The 21,468-nt window shown below is 29.5% G+C and overlaps 4 protein-coding genes and 1 long non-coding RNA gene across 27 annotated transcripts in view; 3 read left to right on the top strand and 2 right to left on the bottom strand.

The window, feature by feature from the left end:
• The window catches only part of LOC141454157 (acetylcholinesterase-like), a 78,199-nt gene extending 78,029 nt beyond the window's left edge, over positions 1 to 170 (bottom strand). For all 7 annotated transcript variants that reach the window (XR_012458486.1, XM_074128089.1, XM_074128082.1 and 4 more), the window contains exon 1: positions 33 to 170. The gene's annotated coding sequence lies outside the window, so the exon portion shown is untranslated. The remainder of the gene's footprint in view (positions 1 to 32) is intronic.
• LOC141454161 (uncharacterized) lies at positions 126 to 7,806 on the top strand. 6 transcript variants are annotated; one of them, XM_074128103.1, is made up of 8 exons: positions 126 to 254; positions 897 to 1,101; positions 1,181 to 1,326; positions 2,385 to 2,512; positions 2,585 to 2,823; positions 3,648 to 3,844; positions 3,942 to 4,157; positions 6,742 to 7,806. In XM_074128103.1, exons 2-7 carry the CDS (start codon positions 897 to 899, stop codon positions 4,146 to 4,148), a joined length of 1,122 nt encoding a protein of 373 aa, XP_073984204.1. In that variant the 5' UTR covers positions 126 to 254; the 3' UTR covers positions 4,149 to 4,157; positions 6,742 to 7,806. The 6 variants fall into 6 exon arrangements, with proteins under 6 accessions (XP_073984204.1, XP_073984205.1, XP_073984199.1 ...); XM_074128098.1 differs by having other exon boundaries at positions 128 to 254; positions 3,927 to 4,157; XM_074128101.1 differs by having other exon boundaries at positions 254 to 275; positions 3,927 to 4,157.
• Positions 4,282 to 11,910, bottom strand: LOC141454164 (uncharacterized). The gene is made up of 3 exons (XR_012458487.1): positions 11,719 to 11,910; positions 11,445 to 11,624; positions 4,282 to 6,046 (listed from the first exon to the last, which is right to left on the bottom strand). It is a non-coding gene; the product is annotated as an uncharacterized lncRNA (long non-coding RNA).
• LOC141454155 (uncharacterized) overlaps positions 8,982 to 21,468 on the top strand; it is a 32,006-nt gene continuing 19,519 nt past the window's right edge. For 6 of the 10 annotated variants that reach the window (XR_012458485.1, XR_012458484.1, XM_074128072.1 and 3 more), the window contains exons 1-3: positions 8,982 to 9,389; positions 9,478 to 9,538; positions 9,617 to 9,674. Coding sequence is in view for 8 of the 10 variants with exons in the window: in XM_074128072.1 (XP_073984173.1) it covers positions 9,272 to 9,389; positions 9,478 to 9,538; positions 9,617 to 9,674 (237 nt within the window). In the remaining 2 variants the exon portion in view is untranslated. Of the gene's footprint in view, positions 9,390 to 9,477; positions 9,539 to 9,616; positions 9,675 to 14,346; positions 14,458 to 18,588; positions 18,671 to 19,003; positions 19,027 to 21,468 lie in introns of those variants that run through there. The other 4 variants (XM_074128070.1, XM_074128071.1, XM_074128076.1 and 1 more) reach the window with 4 other exon arrangements.
• Positions 14,521 to 17,645, top strand: LOC141454158 (RUN domain-containing protein 1). 3 transcript variants are annotated; one of them, XM_074128092.1, is made up of 3 exons: positions 14,521 to 14,862; positions 14,959 to 14,998; positions 15,780 to 17,645. In XM_074128092.1, the coding sequence occupies exon 3, from the start codon at positions 15,836 to 15,838 to the stop codon at positions 17,435 to 17,437; it is 1,602 nt and encodes a 533-aa protein (XP_073984193.1). In that variant the 5' UTR covers positions 14,521 to 14,862; positions 14,959 to 14,998; positions 15,780 to 15,835; the 3' UTR covers positions 17,438 to 17,645. The 3 variants fall into 3 exon arrangements, with proteins under 3 accessions (XP_073984193.1, XP_073984191.1, XP_073984192.1); XM_074128090.1 differs by having other exon boundaries at positions 14,522 to 14,998; positions 15,780 to 17,644; XM_074128091.1 differs by lacking the exons at positions 14,521 to 14,862; positions 14,959 to 14,998 and adding an exon at positions 15,026 to 15,594 and having other exon boundaries at positions 15,780 to 17,644.

Raw genomic sequence — 21,468 nt, 5'->3', positions numbered from 1 at the left:
CGAGCGATATAAAACGCTATTAGTAAACTTACGAATGAAGTATTAGTTGAAAAAAGAAACTAAAATAACATATGCCACACTCCGTGAAATCTAGTTTTGTTGTTGCATATGGCTTGCTACATTCCTAACTACAATAACGGATTTTAAGGCGAGTGAAGGTTTCATTTCAAATCCTCCCGCTTAAATAATATTTCAGCTGTTACATTTTACGCTAGAAGGTTGTACTTGTTCACCAGCTTGGGTCGAGGTAAAAGGTGATTATTACTTTTTCATATGTATGTATACATAGTTAGTTATTAAGAAAGTATTTAATTAGTAATTAGTTAATTTAATGATAATAATATTTCTGTTATTATTTTTATATAATTACTTTTAGTTTTTTCTTTCAAACAAAACACTACTCATAATTAAGACGTCACGTTATATTATTATCAGCGTGATTGATATTAGTATCGTATATGTAATAAAATTATTACTCAATTGATAAAAATATTATTTATTTGTTTGCTATTTAACGCTAATAATTTTACCCTGTAAAAAATCCAGTGTATTAACATTTATTTTTTGTTCATTTATCACATTTTTCTTGTCAGCCATGTTGTTTATTTAAAAGTTTCAAGGAACCGTATATATTAAAAACTTATAACATTCTCGTATTTAGTCATTTTTAAAAGATATATTATTTCCTTCTTTTTTTTTTAATAAAAAAGAAACTAGATTAACCGTAATTAGATTTCGTCTGATGTTACAACATAACCTATTTGACTTGAGACCATTGTACGATATGAGTGAAGCAATAGTTTACGCTAAACTTCAGCCAATGTTTGTTAGGTGTGTTAAACATTGGTTCATTCGACTGATGCAGTTTCATTACTTTTATACCTGTTACATTTCAGATGCAGCTGAAACTTAGTGTAGGTGTAAGTGATTCTCTTACAATTGATGTTGAACCTACAGACACCTTTCAAGATTTGTCTGATAGGTTGTACAGCCTAGGCAATGTCAAAGTTGATCTTAGTCAGCTACGTTCATCCAATAATGATAAGCCATTTGATATGTCAACAAACGTTATTGAATACTTCACTACAAAAGCACAGAAGGGTACATATAAAACAATCGAACATTCCCATACACTTATTTTGCATGTTAAAGTACACTTTGTAATTTTTTTTCATTTAAGATGAATCTAAGGATGAACTCAATCAGGAAAAAGCCTTATGTAGATTATGCAGTGAACCTATCATAGGCGTACCACATTTTCTGTTTGAACCAAGAGAAGAAGGAATTACTCTTGTTGAAAGAGTTAATGCAGCTCTACCGATTCACGTAAGTTATTTATTCCATTAAGTTTAGTTAATGTCTGCAGAATAATCTGTATTGGAAATTCACAGATCTATTTTTTTTTTAATGTTGATACTCCTAGCTCTCTTCGTGCTACAATTTGATTCACGCACAATAGTGCGTTGAACACTATTTTAGAAAAATAATAATTATAAGATACATGTAGTATATCTTATATAAGAGAACAAAAAGTTAAATTTTAACCTCATAATCTTTCTATGCAAAATGTGGCTCTAATTAAATCCATCTCAACTCTATTTCAAATAATTTGATACATAAACATTCTTCAAGATGTTAGTTTTCTATAATCATGGACTGTGATGGGGATTATTCATCCTATTTCCTTTCAGATATACTATTTTTATGTAATGCTAGAAACTTATTTAAACTTTTCAAAAGAGGATGCTGATTAACTGTCATCCGAAAAAATCGTTTTGAAATTATTTGCTTTTTCAGTAGCAAACGTTGCCACTCTCCACAGTCTATTTCTTATTATTTACTTTTTTAAAGTTAAATAAGTTAGAGCTATTGGCAAATGACTTGTGAGCCACGTTTTATGTCAGGAGATGCACGTCTTACCTCGAGCAAAGTTTCACATCTACTGCCAACAAATTAATCCCACTAATAGTGCTTGAGTTCATTCACTGCTTAACGTTGACTTATGGTCTCAACTTCTGACTTAACTCACTTCGTATTATTTTTTTTCGGTTTAAGCAATTTTGTGGTCTTTTTAAATATCACTCCAAATGGTGCTACATTGTCATCTCGCCCTATTTACTACTAACAGTTAAATGTCTGTTTTAACAATTAAACTAACCATTCGTAATAATTAATTATAACTTTATTAGTATGTTTCTACTCCCATTTATTAGCTTTATAGTAATAACAAGCTTGATGTAATGTACTTTCGCTTTACTATAGTTGTCTCAGTTTTACCATATTCTCTGTAGTGTTTAATTGTAAAAAAATTAATATTAGTATTATTTATATAAATTATTTAGACTGCTTTCACCTTCAGTTTGATTCATTATTTTACTTTGTAGGTTACTGTGAAAGATCCTTTACCGAAACAGATATGTTCTTCATGTTTGGCCTCTTTAAATACGAGTTACAATTTTATGAAGAAAGTTGTTGAGTCACAAAAGACTCTAGAAAAGACATTTAAAGAGAGGTATATTAGTAATTATTGTTCTTTAGTACCATAATTATGATCAATCCGATAATCCTTCGATAAATTTTCCAGAGAATTGGATGAAGTACAAGCCAAAATGAAAAATGATTGCTGCCCACTTTGCGCTATTGGACATTTAAAGAACGTAAATTCTAAAAAGTCTAGTAATGGACCTTCCAACAGAAAAGAAAATGTAATCAGAAAAGATGTAGTCATATCTATGCCCAGAAATATGGCAATAAAAAAGGAACCAATAGATAACAGATATAAGATGAATTCTAGATATAGTATGGAAGACGATGCAGATCAAGGTAATGGAAATTAAATTTAATTAATAACCACAATTATTTCTTTCAATATTTGAAATTTATATTGATAATCATTGACTTTATCTCTCATACAAGGTAGTATCACAATCAGCAGATTTTGGGTATTGTGGTTTATCGGAAATTTGAGGTTCTTTGAAGGCAAAAAATGAGTGCAACTTAGTTTATAAAGTTAAATTACAAAATTGAAAATCGCAGAGAAAACAAATTCGATTTACGGTTTAAGTTCTTACAGTTACCGATAATAAAGCGTTTGGTCAACTTCAAACCTCTAAACTCTTTTCTTAGATATATGTCGGTCTGAGGTTATCCACAGAAATCATTAGACGGAATTCATGGCATCTCTCAGATATTTCAGAAGTAATTTACAAAGATATTTGTATTTATAACGTGTTGTGGAATCATAGATGAATTTACGGTCCTTCTGCACAATTTATCGCGCTGAAATATAGAAATATAAAAAAAACTGTCCTGATGTATAGATCTGAACTTTTCTGACGGATGAGGTCAAAAGAGTTCAGATCTATCTATTCTTTAATCAGATTTTTTCGCGTCAGAACTCGCTACTAGTAATAGCAGAAGGCTCCCTTTCTTAAATTTTTTTCTGTATAGATTAGGCTTCATTTAATTTTTCAGAAGTTCAGAATCATTAATAAAACTCTTATTTAATATTTTTGATTCAATCTCTGAATAGTTAAGAACAGCCCTCTATATAGCGGAATACATGAGTGAAATACTCTTTATTATAATAAGAGAAGAACATAGAGTCTTAAGGTTTAGTTATATCCTTCAATAAATTTAATTTTCAGAATATTATTTAGAAGATGAAGTAGTTACAGGCTTTTGGGACCGCACAAATAGTCATAGCAATAATTATGACGTATATGGTATTAAACGATATAAGAAAAGAAATAGAGTAGAAGATGATACTGATTGGACAATTGATGAAGAATACATTCCAGTAAGCAGGAGAGGTAGACCTAAAGGAACTAAAAATAAGCCAAAGGTAAAGTATGAAAAAGGAAAAGTAGATGCATATAATTTGATGCATCTACATATTTTTACTAATTGATATAATTAACTTGAAGGTAATTAACTTGAAGGTACCTGTGGTAGAAAAAAGTTGTGCACTTTGTGGCTGGCTAGGTGCAGAGACAGATATGTTGGCGCATGCAATTAACCAGCATTGCCAACCGGACATGGAGTATTTTCCATGTCCACTTTGTAAAACCAATCAAGCTAATGAAATGGTACTTGAAACGCATATAGACAGGCATAATATGAGAAGTGCTTCTGGCAAGGACAAATGAGAATGAGCTGTAAGATTTTTCTTATTTAATAATTTAATATTCAATTATTTATTTATTGGAATTTTAATAATGTACCAGAACATATGTCCTTTCAGTAGTAAAATCAAAATTGTTTCGGTTTTTTGATGAAACTTATTGAAACTGCCCCCTCCACATATTTCTAAGCCAAAGCACAGAAATATGTTTATGTTCTTGTCTACGTTAGTTTTCCAACTTCATCATTGGGTTTGTCATTTGAATAGAATTAGGGAATTATAATATCCTCTAAAGTTAAGACAAAACTCAATGTTTTCAAGTTTTCTAAAGGGCTCTATGTTTATTGGCCACGACTTAGGCCATTGATATCTGTTTTATAACAGTAAATCCAATTTTTATTACTCGATTTGATTCCAGTGATGATTCATCCCACAGTCCATTTTTAAGTGGTTTTAGGCAATTTTTCGATCAACGCCAAGGTTACGCTGTAGTCAATTTGTGAAAGAATATTGCGAACTTGTCAATTTTTGGCACCTCAACTATTGAGATCATAGCTCCCTCTAATCATTCAAACTTTTCTTTTTCCATGGTCACTCTAGCTGGGTCGTTACGCGTAACCGTGTGGCTTCTACACACAACACGTTGCTGAGTAAGGCATGGTGGAGTCTAGTTTAATGATATTAAAGTATATTCTAGTTTCAGGGAATACAAAAATGTTATTTTCACTTTGTTTTTTTAAAAGAATTTATGTATTTAGAATACAAATAAAGAAAAAACACTATCTGTGTTATTTACAATTTATACAGAAAGGCCAGATTATATTAATATAAAAACCATCCCCTTACTTGATATTCTAGGTGAAATTAAAATTATCTAAGATTTTTTGCTGGCCATCCTCCACACATTGTTGAGAAACTAGCTTACTCTCTTATGAGTTTTAGCCACGGTAATAGGAATAATATTCACCTTTAGACAAAACACGTTTTAAGTACTATCTGATTTTAATTTTGTTAGAACATTAGCAGCTGTTAATAAGAAAAAAATATCAAAGTCGGTTGTTTTTCAACGATACGTTTTTTCGTGCAGTTTTTGACGATCAACCCTTATTAATAAAAGTGTAACATGATAATAACAATTACAGTATTAAATATAACTCTATTTTCTTAACAGATTTAACTACTCATTACATTTTTAGAATACTTATTATCAGTTTGCCAAGGACGCTCTGTAAAGTATTTAACTGGGGCAATGCTTATCACTCTTCTTGCCTTAGATAACCGACCCAGACAGTGAATTTTCAAAATTTATTTTTTGGAGCATTCATTTCAGGAACTTCTATAGTGTTGAAAAAGACTGTACCTTTCTATTTTAGGTCAAACTGAATTGTTTTATCATTTTTTCTTTTGTAAGCGTATACTTAATTGATAACAAATCGTAGCAAAACAATTTTATCAAGTAATGTAATCATATGCGAATGTTTTCATACAATCGATCGATCGAAATTAAGGTATAAAAAATGTCGGAAGGTTTTTTTCTTATAACTTATACGAATTTAGTATAATATTAACGGCTGATAATGTAAGATGTAATACTTTAATGAAAAATGGCCTAACCACTTCTTCATGGATCGAGGAGGCCTGCAGGACTATTAACACATTAATTGGCAACCTCAACATAACACACAATGTAGGGATTCAGAAATATTTGATGTGTGTAATTATCTGTTGTCCCTAGGCAATCTGTAACTAATCATCATACAATTACTCCCTCTTACACTCACAGGACAGAACACAACAGACTTCTGATTTCTGTAGAACGAACATTAACAATTGTTGTTTATTTGGGTTTGCAACCACTTCAGCTAAATCTGAACTCTCTTGTTGATACCCACTCAAAATTTGGATGTATCTTCGATATGTTTTCTGAAAAAAAAAAATCTGAAATTAAAATTAAATTTTTCTAAACCAATAAGTATTACTTAGTGGGAAACTCAAATTTCATTAAAAGCATTATGTTACTCATCTTCTACTTAATCTACCTATTCCTTTTCGTCAATTCTGTGAAAAACTTTGGTCTCCTGATTTATTCACTGCTGGACTTATCATAAAAATTGTAATTTGAATAACTGAATAACCTGCCGTGGGGGAAAAAATAAGATCACTTCAAAATATTTGTTTATTTGTAACACGATGTCTGCAATGTTGTTGATAGCAACTTGATCTCCTTTCCGCATCGCTCAGATATCTCAGCCCTGTCAGTAAGCATCTCTTTGAAATATTACTGAATGTCACTTAGTATTTTTAATAATATAACTTTAATTTCTTAAAAATCCAAGCAATTAAAGCTATCAGGGCATGTACTTGAGGTTTTACTTAAGGAATATTATCGGGATATATGCACTTGATGCTACCGAATTGTATCCATATATTATTCTAAAGATATTTGTGACAACCCACAAATTTTCATTGTTTTGTCTACCACTTTGTCAAGCTACAAATATTTACACAACAATAGCTATTTATTTGTTTGAAGCTTTGGTGTTTATGAATAAAGTTATGTAAATTTGAGATTTTCTGTTAAACCTTTGAAAGTAAAATATAAATTTGTAACTTTTTAGAATTTCATTTATTGAAGAGGAACAGTGCCAGGAGGATTCTTGGATACAAAGAGCTTGAAGAGTACCTAAACTATCAGAAGATGATTACTGAACAAGGAAGGCAGTTGGAATGTTTTAAATATTTGCTGACAAAAATCAGACTAATTAATGGACAGTTTATAAAGTCATATTTTTTTATTAATTATTGTAAATATCTTTTTGCATTTATCCGATTATTAATTTATGAAATAAACAGCTTGTCTGTCAGCTACCATTTTTCAAAGTGACATAATTTTCTTTTGAGGACTTCTATTTTTTGAATATGTATAATAAATATGAATAAAGTTTTGTCTTTTGTTTATAATTTTGGAAAAGAAGTAACAGGAAAGCTATAGTTTTTGGTACCCACCGTTTCCAAAGCTTGTTAAATTAGTCACATTTAAAAATCATTATTAATTTAATAGGATCTAAATGACATTCATATTAGCTTTCCTTTCATTAGATGAATTATTTTTTCAGATTGTTTATCGTTGTTTATGAACAGTGATATTTCCAAAGATTATATCAAATGTTAAAATTTTCAGTGTTCATTTTCATACCTAAACATAGAAACAAACAGTAAGAAACATGTGTTATTATATTTTGTACCGTTTGCTGTTCCTAGTTAGATATGCATATCCTAAAATTTGAAATTTCTACTGTTACAATTGACATTCAGAGTATTATATAAAGTCATTTTTAGAATTTTGAAACATTGCATTTTTGAATATTCGTCCTGTTTTTTTTTTATTTTATTTTTTTTATTTTAGCACCATCCATCTTTCAGCCTTTGTCAACTTAAATCTATTATTATTAACGGCTCTTTTATGTTCTGCAAAGTTCTGAGAATTTTTAAAATTTTATTTTTTTAAGGCAAAATTTATCTCTTAAGCATTTTAAAAATATTAATTTGGAATTTAAATTACAAAACTTGGTTAAAACTGAAATTTGAATTCATTTCTTTTGTAAATAATTATAAATAGCACGAACTGCATTTGGAATTGTAAACATTCTTGTAAAATACAGCAAATTGTGCAATTTGTATAATTTGCCCTGAAGTTTTGTTAATTTAATTTTTCAGTGTTCAAGACTAAAAAATGTGGTATGAAGCTTTCATATAGTTTCTCTAACTCCAATTCTCATAGTTTCTGTTGGGGTTTTTATATAAACTAGAAGTTTTTAGCATGTGTATTTTTTTTTCGATCGACCTAAGATTAGGTCTTTCGATCAACTTAGTTTCACTTAACTTAATTAACTGAAGCTTCTATACATACATTCCCATCGTTCATCAAATGAAGAATCAACTTCGTAAGGGATTTTACCCAGCTGCAGAAATTGATTACATAAATTTGAAATGGTTTCTAATAGTACTCAAAATAAATGAAAAGTACTTATGTATCATATTAATTAGCATTTAAGTAAAGGGCTGCTGCCCGTTTATTTATAAATTAATTATATAAATCTTCGATTGTCAAGATAATAAAAAAGCTCTGTGGGTGCTGCCTCTGAATTCTATGTTAAGCGTACAGGAATGAGTTTTACACCATACATCATCATGTTGGTAATTGGTGGCTTTTAATTCTGAATGACCAGACAGGGCTGATGTAAGATAATTCCCAAACTTTCAGATCATTGGTTGGTTTCTTTAATAGACTCCTTGATTTAAGAATATAACTATATAATTGAGGCGTTTCCTTCCTAGTGGAAATAGTAGAGAAAATACCCATTCATCTTCTGACAAAAGTATTTATGATATTAGGTTCACGATCTTTGCCCTGAGCAGGTAGATATTTGAAACATTACTCAACCTGTTAAATTTAGGAGCGTCGTGTTTGGTTTTGGATTATAGTATTTGGACGAGGCTGGAATTGATATTTTGAGGGGGGTGTTTGGAGTCAAAAGGAACATTAGAATGAGTAGGCCTCAAATCCCTGCTTTTGATGGCTCCTTACATTGCAATAAAATGTTTAATTCCAACTGTAGTTTTTATCAACGATGGTTAAAACTTTCTTTGAAGGCAATAACTTAGAAGCCATTTCATGATCATTGTACCCATGTTTGATCTCTGCATAAATTGCAATCTTAAACACTTAATTCTTTTAAACTTATAGCAGAAAGTAGTGACGATGTAAAAGAATTGAAGGTAATTGATTTTTTCTTTATCAAAGCAATCTTACATTATAATACCGGTATTGGAAATGTTGGTAACACTGAAATGGAACATAAATGATCCATTTTTTAAGTGTATTGTTTGTACTTTGTAGTAGTAGCTAGTTAGCAGGACTTCGTTAGTAGTTATTTTGCTTTGATTAAAAACTTGATATCTAAAGATAACGTTAACGCGCTATTTGTGAATAAGAAGTATTTCTTTATCTGTTGTTCGTACCAACTGCATTGTTCATACCATAGCACCAAGTGACCAAGACGTCCCTTTCATCAAAAAATATTAAATTAGTTTGAGTAATATTTTACTCTAAATTTAATTTTCCATGCACGCAGATGTTAATTCGTTATGACGTTGCCAGTGTCTAGCTATGAAGAGCTCCTCAATAGAGTAAGGTGTTTGACTCATGAAACTAGGCAGCTTCAGAGACAAATAGATGCACCTCTTTTAGATCACAATGAAAATGGTAGTATGTTATTATTATTATTTTTTAATTGTTATTTATGGGTTCAATGTTATTTATAGTGCATATTTCGTAAATCCATAATTTGTAGAAAGTCAGGTAAATAACACAGCGAGTGCTACAGAATGGACTATTAAACCTCGAACTGAAAGGTAAGCATTAAAAATAATTTTAATACATAAAATGAATTAATGATAATTTACAGTACTACATATTAAAATTATTTTTAGCTCTTCACCACTGGATCCTGGAGTTTCGTCCTCACCTCAGGCCATTTCCACCAACAAGGTATAAAACATTAGTTTTTTTTTAAAAAAAATTTAAATTGGTTTAAGGTTATTTCTTCATCCAGTTTAATATTTATAAGTTATATTGAAAATATATTGTTAATTAATTTTCTTATCACTAGATTATGTCATTTCTATTTTATCAGTAAAAAAAAAAAAAAAATAGGCCGAAGCAAAAAATTTCAATATAAACTTTTTTAGTTTTTAACTGGAGTTATGTCTCATATGTTTGGTTTATCAGAAAAGGAAAAGCCAATAATTCATGAGTCATTGCAGTTCAATGAATTTGATTGGTTCAATTCAAGTGTTACCAATTATTTATTGCTAAAGTGTGCTTCCAACAACATGATAATCAACTGCCTCTTCCCAAATAGCTATTTTTGTACATAAATACTTTTATTTATTTTTGTTTTTCTTAGTTAAAGCTTTTATTGAACAAAGGTTGAGTTTGTAATTAGCACTAAGGTGTGCTTATGTGTACTATGACCTTCGTATTTCAGAATGCTTTTTGGCTTTTTGATTGCATGAAATTAGATTTTTTTTCAACTTTAATAAATTTAGAAAAAGTTGTACAATTAAAAGTGCAGAGGGCTGTTAACAAGAAATGATCTTGAAATTCAATGTTACTGCATTTAAAAAAAAGAATTACTAAAATCATTCTGTGACACTAACAGACAGTGCCTTTGTTTAGTATTTCCAATAATTTATTTAGGAATTATCATTCCTTTTTTCAGAGAAGTTTCAAACCGCCATTGTTCTCTTCAGTCTACTAAGAGCAATGAGTATAAAGGATTTTACATTTTAATGTGTTTATCGAATATAATTTTTATTAAAAACCATATTCTTGACATTTTAGGAAAATCAATAATAGTACGAAGAAAGATATTTGTTGAATGATAGTAAGGAAAAACTTTTCTTTTTTTTTTTAAATTTAAGAGACAAGAAAAGATGTTTATTTATTTGGTTTTGTTTTGGAACGTATTTTTTCATTGCCATGGAATGTTCATAAACACATTGAAATTTACATTTCTTTATACTGACAAATGATGTTCTTACCATGTATGTACGTTTCTTTAATTTTATCCGTCGTAACACGCATGTTTATTGTGTGGGATATGGTTTATTATGTGGATTTACTTTCATCTCTCCACTGAGGTAGTTCAATCAGTTTGCTGGTGAGATTTCGATTTTACTTGTATTGGTCTCGCACTAAGTAAGCAACGTCATATTTATTGTCATTAGTAAGTAGTTTTTACAACTACACGAAGACGGTAATTATGTTCAGCCCAATAATGGTCAGTTTTTCTGAAGAGAGAACACTGGCAGGAAGCGGTAGTGCGCTGAGAGATGTCGCGAATAACAATATTTCCATATTAGTAAAATAATATCATTTAGTCTCAGATTCTTTGATATTCCAACAAACCGTAAAATCACGCAAATGTTTGTTGGGCCATTATTTTTAATTAAGCTTTTTTTTTTGGCATCCGTATTTCGAGATCAGCACCCATCCTATGCATCTATGACAAAAATTTAGTGAAATATAAATAGGGAAAATTATTTTAAAACGTTACTGAGTCATTAAGACATTAAATATCATTTAAGATCTTTAAAGATAAAAGAGGAGGCATTTGATAATTTAAATCCTACAAAATTGTCTCCCTTTTAGAGTTTCATTTCCAGTTAATGGATTTCGGCTGACACTTTAGTACCATAAACGATATTAGGTATCAAAACGGAGCTTTATTTTTTGAAATACATTCTTCACACTTACCATTCTCTATTTCAGAAGAATACCCCAAAACCTAGTAATTATCCAGTAATAACTCCAAATTTTCTCGATTACACTTCCTGCTTGTTTTTACGAATGACATACTTGGCCACAAGCTTATTATTGTAGAACTACTGATGGCACGAAAAACCAAATATTTCTGCTGCATACCAATAAGCCTATCTACAATTTGTAAATTCCACTTTTTACTATACTGGGCAGCTCATATCTTATAATTCCAGTAAAAACTAAAAATCTGCTTGATTACAATACTTACATCTCAATTGAAAGTAAAAGGAGCGTTGTTTTTAAGAGCGAAATGATTTAATTTATATTAGTTTAAAATTTATACAATTCTTGAAATATATACATATGTACAATTCTTAAATTAGTTTTATAATTTTTGTTAAACTTTTTATTTTTCTGACAACATTTTACTCAATTCAGTTATCATTTATAACGAATGATATGTGATTATTGTATAAATATCAGGTTTTGATTTGTCATATGGGGTTTGATTGACTTAGAGAAGTAAATGCATTATCTGTTCATTTTGAATACTATTATAGAAATAGTTAGGATCAATATATTTTTCTATAATTAGAGGTATCGTTCTTACATGACATGACGATAAATCTTAAGGAATAAGTCCTCATTGAATAATTATTAGTTGGCTTTGTGTTTTACAATTTATTTTCATTTAAAAAATGAATGGTTATTTGATTATGTACACGTTATTCAGAAAATCTTAAAAGAATATTTTTAGCCTTTGATTAACGTGTTATATAACTTCCTTTTTACAATGAGTTACAACCATGTCTAAAACGTCAGTTAGAATAGAAAACTAAACTTGTGTTGAAATATAGAAAATGTTATCACGGTTAGATTAATTTAAATTTACTAGCAGGTTTACATTAGTAAAACACTGACAGAAGCCATAATAAGGCAAACTTAAGAGGTTATTCAACTTAGATGTATGACTAACAATAATTCAAAGTAGTTGCGAACTCTACTTTGCACGATAGCTCAAAATAATTAAAATATTACGCAATGAATTGAACTAAGCTTTTTTTTTCTATATTTATATATATTGTAAAATAATCATTTGTGGAATTTTTGTTTCCAATGTCAGTTCTTGCTCGAACTAGAAAGTAAAAGTGAAGTACAGTAGTTATCTGGGGGGGAGGGGGGAATACAAAAACTAACAAGCTTTCTGGTTATTTACTCTGCGTATTTTCTAATTGAAACAACACAGGAAAGGAGAGCTTAATTAACTTAATAAATTTAACTCGCTTACATGTTTACATTCAAAGGGGGGCATTGGAAAAGAGAGAGTTTCAAAAAACAGCAAATATACATGTTCCTGTTAGTTCCTTTCTTTAAATGCCATTCTGGAAGAAAGTACAGAAATGTTAGCAGAACATAAATACAAGTACATAAAAAAAACACTTTCCAAAAAATAATTTAAAAAATAAAAATTTAAAAAAACTTTAGCAAATGACTCAAAAAGGTTTAATAATTAAGCAGTGGACCGGTTTTGCATTTAGAAATTTTATTTCATTGGAATAATTCATTACAAAGATATTCTATCCGCTTCAACGCTGTGTGCAAACCTATTTTTCGAAGTAAGCTATGAGAAGATAGATTTAGTAACTAGGATTGAAATTTTGCGTTGATAAAAGTTTTAAAACTGGGCTTAAAAACCCAAATATTGTAAGCAATATGTTGCTTAATTATAATCTTTAAATATGTCTAATAATTATTACTCGGTTCAAATGGAGATTATCGCTTAAATAAAAAATGCCCACGTAAATACGTACCATTTTTTTTAAAGCCACTTGTTCAGGGTTATTGGTGACTTGGTGTCCAGGTGATTATTGGTGACCAGGGCTTTCTCAGTGATTTCCTGCCTCCGTTTTCTTTCGCCGTAAACAACGCTATCGCAACAATTGTTTATTGCTATAGGATTAATCAAGCCTCTGTAAAATTATTAATATGTCTAATTTCACTTCAAAATTATTGTCAATATCAAACGATATTGGCAAAAATATTGACCATGAAGAAACAAGTTTACTGTCTCCGGACACTCCGTTATTCCCTTTACCCCCAAACAGAAGTTCTGGATCTTCCACTTAGTTTAATTTAATAGGAAAGTTAAGTCTAAAGGCAATTTTTTTAAAAAAGTAGTGACTATGTAAAGACCTTTAATTACCAAAGAAGCGCTATGTTTGTGAGACATATGTACCCTACTCATACAAGTAAATTCTGTAAATTTATTCTTATACCGTCCACTGTATGATATGAAAAACAACTAAAAACGTTTACAAAATTAAATTACTATGTGTGCATTATTTAAAAGCTAGATATTAATGGAATCCATTATTGGTTAAATTTAATCTAACTATACATTGATGTCGCGTTAAGTAAGAGTCTGTTTAACCAAGTTTGAAAGCCAGAATACTTTAAGTTATAAATATAATATCAGTTTTGTGCAATTATATGTAGACATAAAATAATAACCATGTATGTATGATATTGTGGTGCAAGAGGAAAGTTTGAGGAATATGTTATTAAATGCTCAATAGAAGAGAGAAGTATGTAGCAGTTCTCCAGCATAACACAGCTACAGCTATTGGAGGGGAGGCTGTGCTTGTCAGTAAGCTTTCAACCCTTATCGCGTCTGTGTCGCTCTCATAATAAAAATAGGATCTTGTATTTTTTTAAAATTCATTTTCATTGTTTTGTTTTTTAAAAAAAGGAAATCTCTAGATCATTAGAATTTTTCAAAATTTTAGTCGAATTTAGATATTTCTTATACATTTATTATTTTAACTTTAGGGTGTCTTTAAAAGAAGTTTTTTTTTGTTTATGAAATGTTTTGTTGATTTGCAATTAATGGGATCTCGGTGCAGTGAGAACAAATCTTCCAATGATTATTAACAACAGCAACAATTATGGAATACAACTTTATAAAAACTTCCAACAGCAATCTCAACGAGCCTAACAATAATAGACCGTAAGAATAAACAAACATTTTATTTATAATTTAAGCAATATTGTAATTAGCAAATACACCACTGGGGTAAATAAATATCCAGTAGAATTTTTAAATACATATTCCTAGAATAAACATCTTATGTTTTCAAAAAATTCTAATTGTACTTTTCTGGTTGATGGCAGGCTTGTTCTTTCAAGTAATTGTCATTATTAAGTATTCCTTTGTAAAAAATAATGTAATTGAATTAAAAAAAAAATTTGTGTAGGTTTGTAGAAATGTCGGTGTAGTGTGTAGAGAGCTTCAGGTTGGAGTGGGGTTAGCCCCAGCTGAGGTATTCGATGCGGTCAATACCTCACACTAGACTAGTCTTTGCCTAACATTTCGTTTAACAACGCCATATACTTTTCTCTCTATTGCTCGCAGGTTGTTTATTTGTATTTTCAAGTTTTTTGTTTTTATCTTTATTCCTGCGTAGTTAAAATGAAAATGTAACTTTTTTGAAAATTTGGTTAATTTCAGAATAACTTTAAAAGAAACTATTATTCAAATTTAAAAACAGGCAAGTTTACAATTTCTTTAAAATCTATTTATCTAACAAAAAAAAAACTTAAATTGAAATTCATTTTAGATTGTTGCAATTGTTTTTTATTGCTATTTCAAAGTTAGTAGATTATGTGTCAGCCAAATATAACAGAAATAGCCAAAGCCGCAATCTTCCCCAGGTGTTATCAAACTGAAGTTCGCTATCAACCCAATGCGTGGGTTGACTGCCTCAGTGGTGTATTCTGTGACGTCAGGCTCTAATCAATCCCTACCATTTTATAGAACATATACATATATTGAATATGAAAAAACTTTTAACATACCTTAGTATTGTAAAATAAAAATGTTGAACATATGTTCAAGTATTTTTTCTTAATTTTTAAAATGATTTTTTTGATTCTATTTTTTATATAAAAAAATCTTTGTTTCTAAACTCATTACTAAACTTGCCCCATTTCTCAAGGATGATTTCTCACAAAGCCTTTTTTTCCACAACAATCGGCGTAAAATGCAATTATTATACTTTCGAAAACCTTGAGTTATGTATTACACCTTTGGACACACTAAAGAAGACAAAGAAGGATTTAAACAAGAAATGACATAAAGAAAAAAGTAACAATATTTTTGATTCATTAAGAAAATTTCTGGCTTTTTAAAAATAAGTTGGCTCAGGAAAAGTCTGCTAATTTTGAATAAGTTTCATAATTCTATTTTATTATGTCTTATGTTGGATAGAGAAAAATATAAAAACAGAAATTCATTTGATCATAATTCTAATATATAATTTAATTTTACAGAATCACAAAATGAATATTTCCACTGTCTCTTCTGAGAATATTTAAAACAAAAAATTATGGAAAATATTACAAAAGAAGAAGAAGATTTAGGTGAAAAACTTCGTAATTTTGAAAAATTGATGGTGAATCATTGCAGCAATATGGCTTCACCAATACACTCCTCATCTTTGGACGATGATCGACTACAACAAATGGAAGAACAGTATGAATTGTTAAATACGTCTTTAATAGCTCTAACCACACATTTTGCTCAAGTACAGTTCAGATTAAGGCAAATTGTTGAAGCTGCACCCGATCAAAAAGAAGTTTTGTTGAAAAACCTGGAAGAATTCGCGTTTAGAGGAATACCCGAAATGGAGAATAGTTTCTGTAAGTTGAAATTAAGTCGTACAGAAAGTTCATTAGAGGATACACTAAGTTTACAAAGAGCCAAACAGACTGAATTAATTGAACAATTAAAACAACAATTGGCCGATTTGGAAAGTTATGCTTACGAAGCTGGTGAAGCAGGCCTACCTCAGAGCGTCGTTATTGAAAGGCAAAAGGTCATCATTGATCAGCTTAAAGGGCAATTGAATCTTGATGTGGATGAATTTGACAAAATGTCAGTGGAAGAATTAAGAAAATATATAGATAACGCGATAGGTCAAGTGATTATACCTTTGAAAATGAAAGAGCAATTAGTTGGTCAATTAAAAACACAATTAGCCGATTTAGAAAGATTTATACAGTTTTTGCAGACTGATGCAACAGTAATGAACAAACATAACTGTAAATGTTCGTGTAGTGGTTGCAATCAGCATGTAAGTAAAGATCATGAACAAATAAGAGGGAAAATTTTGAACACTGTAAAAAGAATAACAACATTGTTGCATATATTTGCTACAACACAGTTACACGCGCCAAAAAAGTTCAAAAGAAATTCTCCAAAGAAAAGCATGAAGATGAAACATTGGGGCGATTTACGAGCGCACCTAGAAATGGCTATTGAACATGTGATCGAGTTGGCCAAGGAGCCGGACACCTATGTAGACAGTGACTATATGTCTGATTCCGAATGTTCTGTACAATGTACGAGTAAATTAGCTACAGCGGTGAGAAAACAACTTGCAGTTAGTATACAGAATCTGATACAACATGGACTGGTCAATGTGAATAATAATCTCAGCGTGGTACCCTTTACCATGTGTTTTCGTCCAAAAACCGTGACCACCTCCAGTGACATGCACGCTTGGGAATTGGTTTTAAAATTTTATGAAATGAAAAATGGTGATAAATATAATTCAACTCCGGCTAGAAAATTGTCGCAGAGTTTTAATTTAGACATTGTCGGTGGTACAGCCGTTTCAACCAAACAAAGTTTATTGAGTGTTATAGGTAATATAATTGCATCGCATGATCCATATAAAAGGAGTTATGATTCTCAGTTTAAAGCTTTCGTATGTGCCGCTTTAAACAATAAATTATTAAATTCATGGCTGAAATTAATATTACGTTGTCAGCCATTATTGGAAATGTATTATACAGATTGGAGTTACGTTGTAAAGACTGGTTTTGAAGATGCTTTTGCAAGTTTAGATAAACTAAATCAATTTCATTTTCATTTACCTGTTGATCTTGCTATTCGTCAATTAAATGACATTAAAGATGCTTTTTAAATATACATATAGTTTTTTTAATTGTATAAAAGTTAATATTAATATATAAATATACCAAACACATAATTGTTAAACATATATTAAAAACCAAACATTGTTGTCATATCTTTTTGATGAATCTTTTTTTAAATATAAATGTTAGAAATTTATTTATGTACAGTATCAGTTAAATAAATACAGGTATTGTTAAAAGTTTTACCATTAACTTTTATTCCTAAAGCTAAATTACAGCCAAAAAATTGCTATACTCAGAATTGAGGTTATGTGCTTGAAATTTCATATGTTCATTTACGTTAAGTAGTAAGAAAATTTGTTATATTGAGGGCAAAATAAGGATAGGATATTTACGGCATGTATAAAGTTCTTATTGTAACAAATATAAGTATTTAAGGTTTATTGTAATAAAATAATCAGTCATTGTCTAGAATTTATGAGAAATTAGAGCATTAAACTTTAGGATTGCCGAGCATTGTCAGAAAGCAGCATTACCAGCAGATACGGTTTTTAAAAGAGGATAGTCTAAATGATGACATATTTTCTTGTGATAAATTGCACACTGAGCAAAATATTAAGGCGAAAATTGTCACCTTTGATAGACAAGATTTTTCTTTGATAAATTCACTGCTTATCAGTACGTTAACGAGCTTTTCCTAAGACCACTTAAAATAATACCTATATTAAAAGATCTGCTGGAGCCATTAAAACAATGACTAACTTATACTAAAAGAAGACTTAGTTTATGTCCACTCAAAATAATTGCTCAACTTTTTGCAAAAATTTCGTTTCTTTAAATGCACGTGTAAATTTTGCCTTAAGGGGCTTTTGTTCATCCTTCAGCAAGCCTTGGGATTAGATATCGCAAGAGGGAGTCGATCATCTCATGTCCTATCGGGTCAAAATTTATTATTAACCATAGTGTCGTAAGGAGTCATTAAACTTCTTTAATTATTACCTCTATTGAATTTACTTCTTAGGTGAAAGTAAGTAAACAGAAAATTTCAAGCTTGTTACTTCATTTCTTCTGGGTAGAGCTTTCTTTTTTGGCTCGCAGTTTACCTAAATATTTGTTGTCCCAAAAAGCAAAAGGTATATGTTGAGATTGCTTTTCTTTTTTTTTATTCGTGAGTTAATTTCTCTTTTTTTTTACTCAGTCATTTAATTTGGCATCATAATCGAACATCAGGGAGAAGACATAACATCAATGTCTTTAATAACATCAATAATAATCACAAGGTAAAATTTAATTTAATTTTGCGTATTATATAGATGTTTATAAATTTGAAGATGGTAATAAGTTTTTAATTATCTTCACACTCATTAGAATTATTGTTTAAAAAAAAAAGCAGATAACTCTATTTTCTTTCTTTCTTTTGGAAATCTGTGAAAATGTAATTTATTCATCTCTTTGCTCCTTCTGAAAAGTAATTGTAAAAGTTGAGTTGCTGTTTCTTTTGTTTGTAACTCTTTTCTCTTTTTAACTATATAGTTGACAATTTCTTTTAGTGTAATATTTAATCTTCCAGCCAGTTGAAGTGAAATAAAACTGTTGTGATTCCCTTCTACTTCATGTATTCTTTTGTTTTGTTATGGTAAGTACTTTGATAAGAAGAAAAGCAAAGCAAACACAGTTATTTATACAGTATTTTCTTAATGTAGTTTTAGTTTACAAAAACAAAAGATGAAGTCTTATATTAATAGAAAGTGAATCTTTATTTAGAATACTTAATTTAATAATTTTAGTATCAAATAGAATAATTATTAAAAATGCTCCTAGTAGATTTTGTATTGCAAAGTATATTAAAATTTAGCGACCAATTTTTCCTCTTTTTTTTCAATTAGTTAAAGAAAATTGCTTGTATTTTAGGTTTGCTGTATTTTAATACGCATTTATTTTTAATAGTTAGCCTGTAGTGTCTATCAGAAATTTGAAAAAATAAGCTTGTCTTAGAGTCTGGTATAATTCTATTTGTATAGTGCTATTCTGTTAAAAATGATGTTTTTCTAGATGGATAATTATTTGTTTTTTATTGTAAAAATATTTTAAGAAGCTCTTTATTTTATCAAATTTGACTTTGTTTTAAGAGATCCCTCTTTCGAGTTTTTTTAATTTTTATTTTGTCTGTTTGATTTTTCTTAAACTGTTTTATTCTTCATCCATTGTCAGAGAGAACATTGAGACATTTTTTCATTAAAACAATGACTAACTTGTCTTTATACACTAAAAGAAGACTTAGTTAATGTCCACTCAAAATAATTGTTTATGAATTCAGAAAGTGGTAAAGTTGTCTACACTTATGGCGTAATAAAATAAGTATAACACGTTTGAATCCAATCTACTTCTATAAAGAATGTCTTCTAAACTTGTAATTTCAACCAGAACTACTAATACATATTCATCAAATTTGTTTAAAAAAATCCTGCCAAACAGAATGATTCCGTATTTTATGTCATGTTTTGTCTAAATTGCCAACGTAAATCCATACAAAGAAGTTTTTCTCAACAGAGACTACTCTTGAATTGAATTAGGCACATTTTGTATGAGCAAATCTGAAACGTTTTGTAATTCCTAGTAGATTTCTAAGGTTGATAAATAAGTTCTAAGCTTGTGAGTAAAGCAAATCGCCAAATCCTATTCGAAAGAAAAGCTTTTTTTTGCTCCCACAAAAATTAATTAATTCATTAATTCAAGATGTACATTATTATGTTAAATTACTACGGAGAAAGTTGATAATATGAATTATTTTCTAGTAAGGGCTTATCTGTTCTTTAGCAAAATAAATAAAAAATAAAGAAGAAGCTCTACTAAATTTAATGAGTACTTTTATTACCAAATAAATTGTTAATTAACTAAGTTTATAATCAGTAAAGTAATTATTTGTTTTATTTAATGGAACAACAACGAAAGACAATGTTAAGCAATACTATTTTAAAAAAAAGAAAAAGAACATTACAATAAGTACCTATTTGCGATAATAAACTCATATATTCTGGTAAGGTAACAAATAAAACCAAAAGTGAGGTCAGATGTGTATTCTTGTTAAAAAAAAAAAGACATTTGAAAGCCTTATCAACATTCACTTAAAGGTATTTATCAAACATTTCTCTAAACTTTGTCAGCCTTAAAAACATTGTAGCCTTAAAACAGTTGGTGGTACTAATGTAATTATAGTCTAAAAAAAGGCGATTATTTCTTTTTAGCCTTCATATAAGGGTTCTCTTATCAGTTAGAAATTTGTTAAACAAATCAGCAGTTTTTGTTAAGTAAAAGCTATTAAAGTAAATCTGAAGAATTTTGGTTTCGAATAAATTAAATTACAAAGATTTATGCAAATTTCATGTTTTATGTTGAAAATGTGGTTAGATTCGCAGCGCTAAATAATATTTTCGATTTTTTCCATTATTTATTAATAATGAGATAATGAAATTGTACCTTGTTTTTGTTACCTAAAGGAAATAGTATTATGTATCACTAGATGCACTTGACATTTCATTCTAAAGTCGTCCTTCCCAAGAGAGACCTTGAAATCCTATCTCGGGAGACCTTGTTCATTATATACCCAGGTCACATGGATGAATGCATTTAATGGCTAGGTGTGCGCTATTTGACTGATGATGTTTGACAAAAAATAAACCTCATCTATAACTAATTATATAGATTCATGCTGAATTAGTTCACGCGATCGTTAAATGTTTTTGAACATTAAATTTTACTAATGTGATATTTGTTGTAAGATGAAATATTGCTTCTTATTATTAAATATTGATTCTTTGGAAGTACTAGTATGTGTTTTCGGTTATTATTTAACATGATTTAACGACGAAGAATTTCTTAAAATTTAAACTTGATTAATTTAATTTAACCGCTGCAGATTTATTGTAAGTTTACTATTGCCTGAGACGACAAAAGAGCACCAACATCGACATTGCTCTCCCTATTAGCTCTTGTGAGCACCTTCTCTCAACGACTAAGATGAATTTATAACCCTCACGAAACCCATTCATCATCTGTTTTAATTTATCACCTGTTCATT

This window comes from Rhodnius prolixus, unplaced genomic scaffold (genome assembly GCF_049639745.1).
Source record: "Rhodnius prolixus isolate KJV_2025 unplaced genomic scaffold, Rpr scaffold_9, whole genome shotgun sequence".
Lineage (NCBI taxonomy): Eukaryota > Metazoa > Arthropoda > Insecta > Hemiptera > Reduviidae > Rhodnius > Rhodnius prolixus.
The sequence above is the reverse complement of the archived record's forward strand: the minus strand, read 5'-3'. Positions and strand labels throughout refer to the sequence as shown.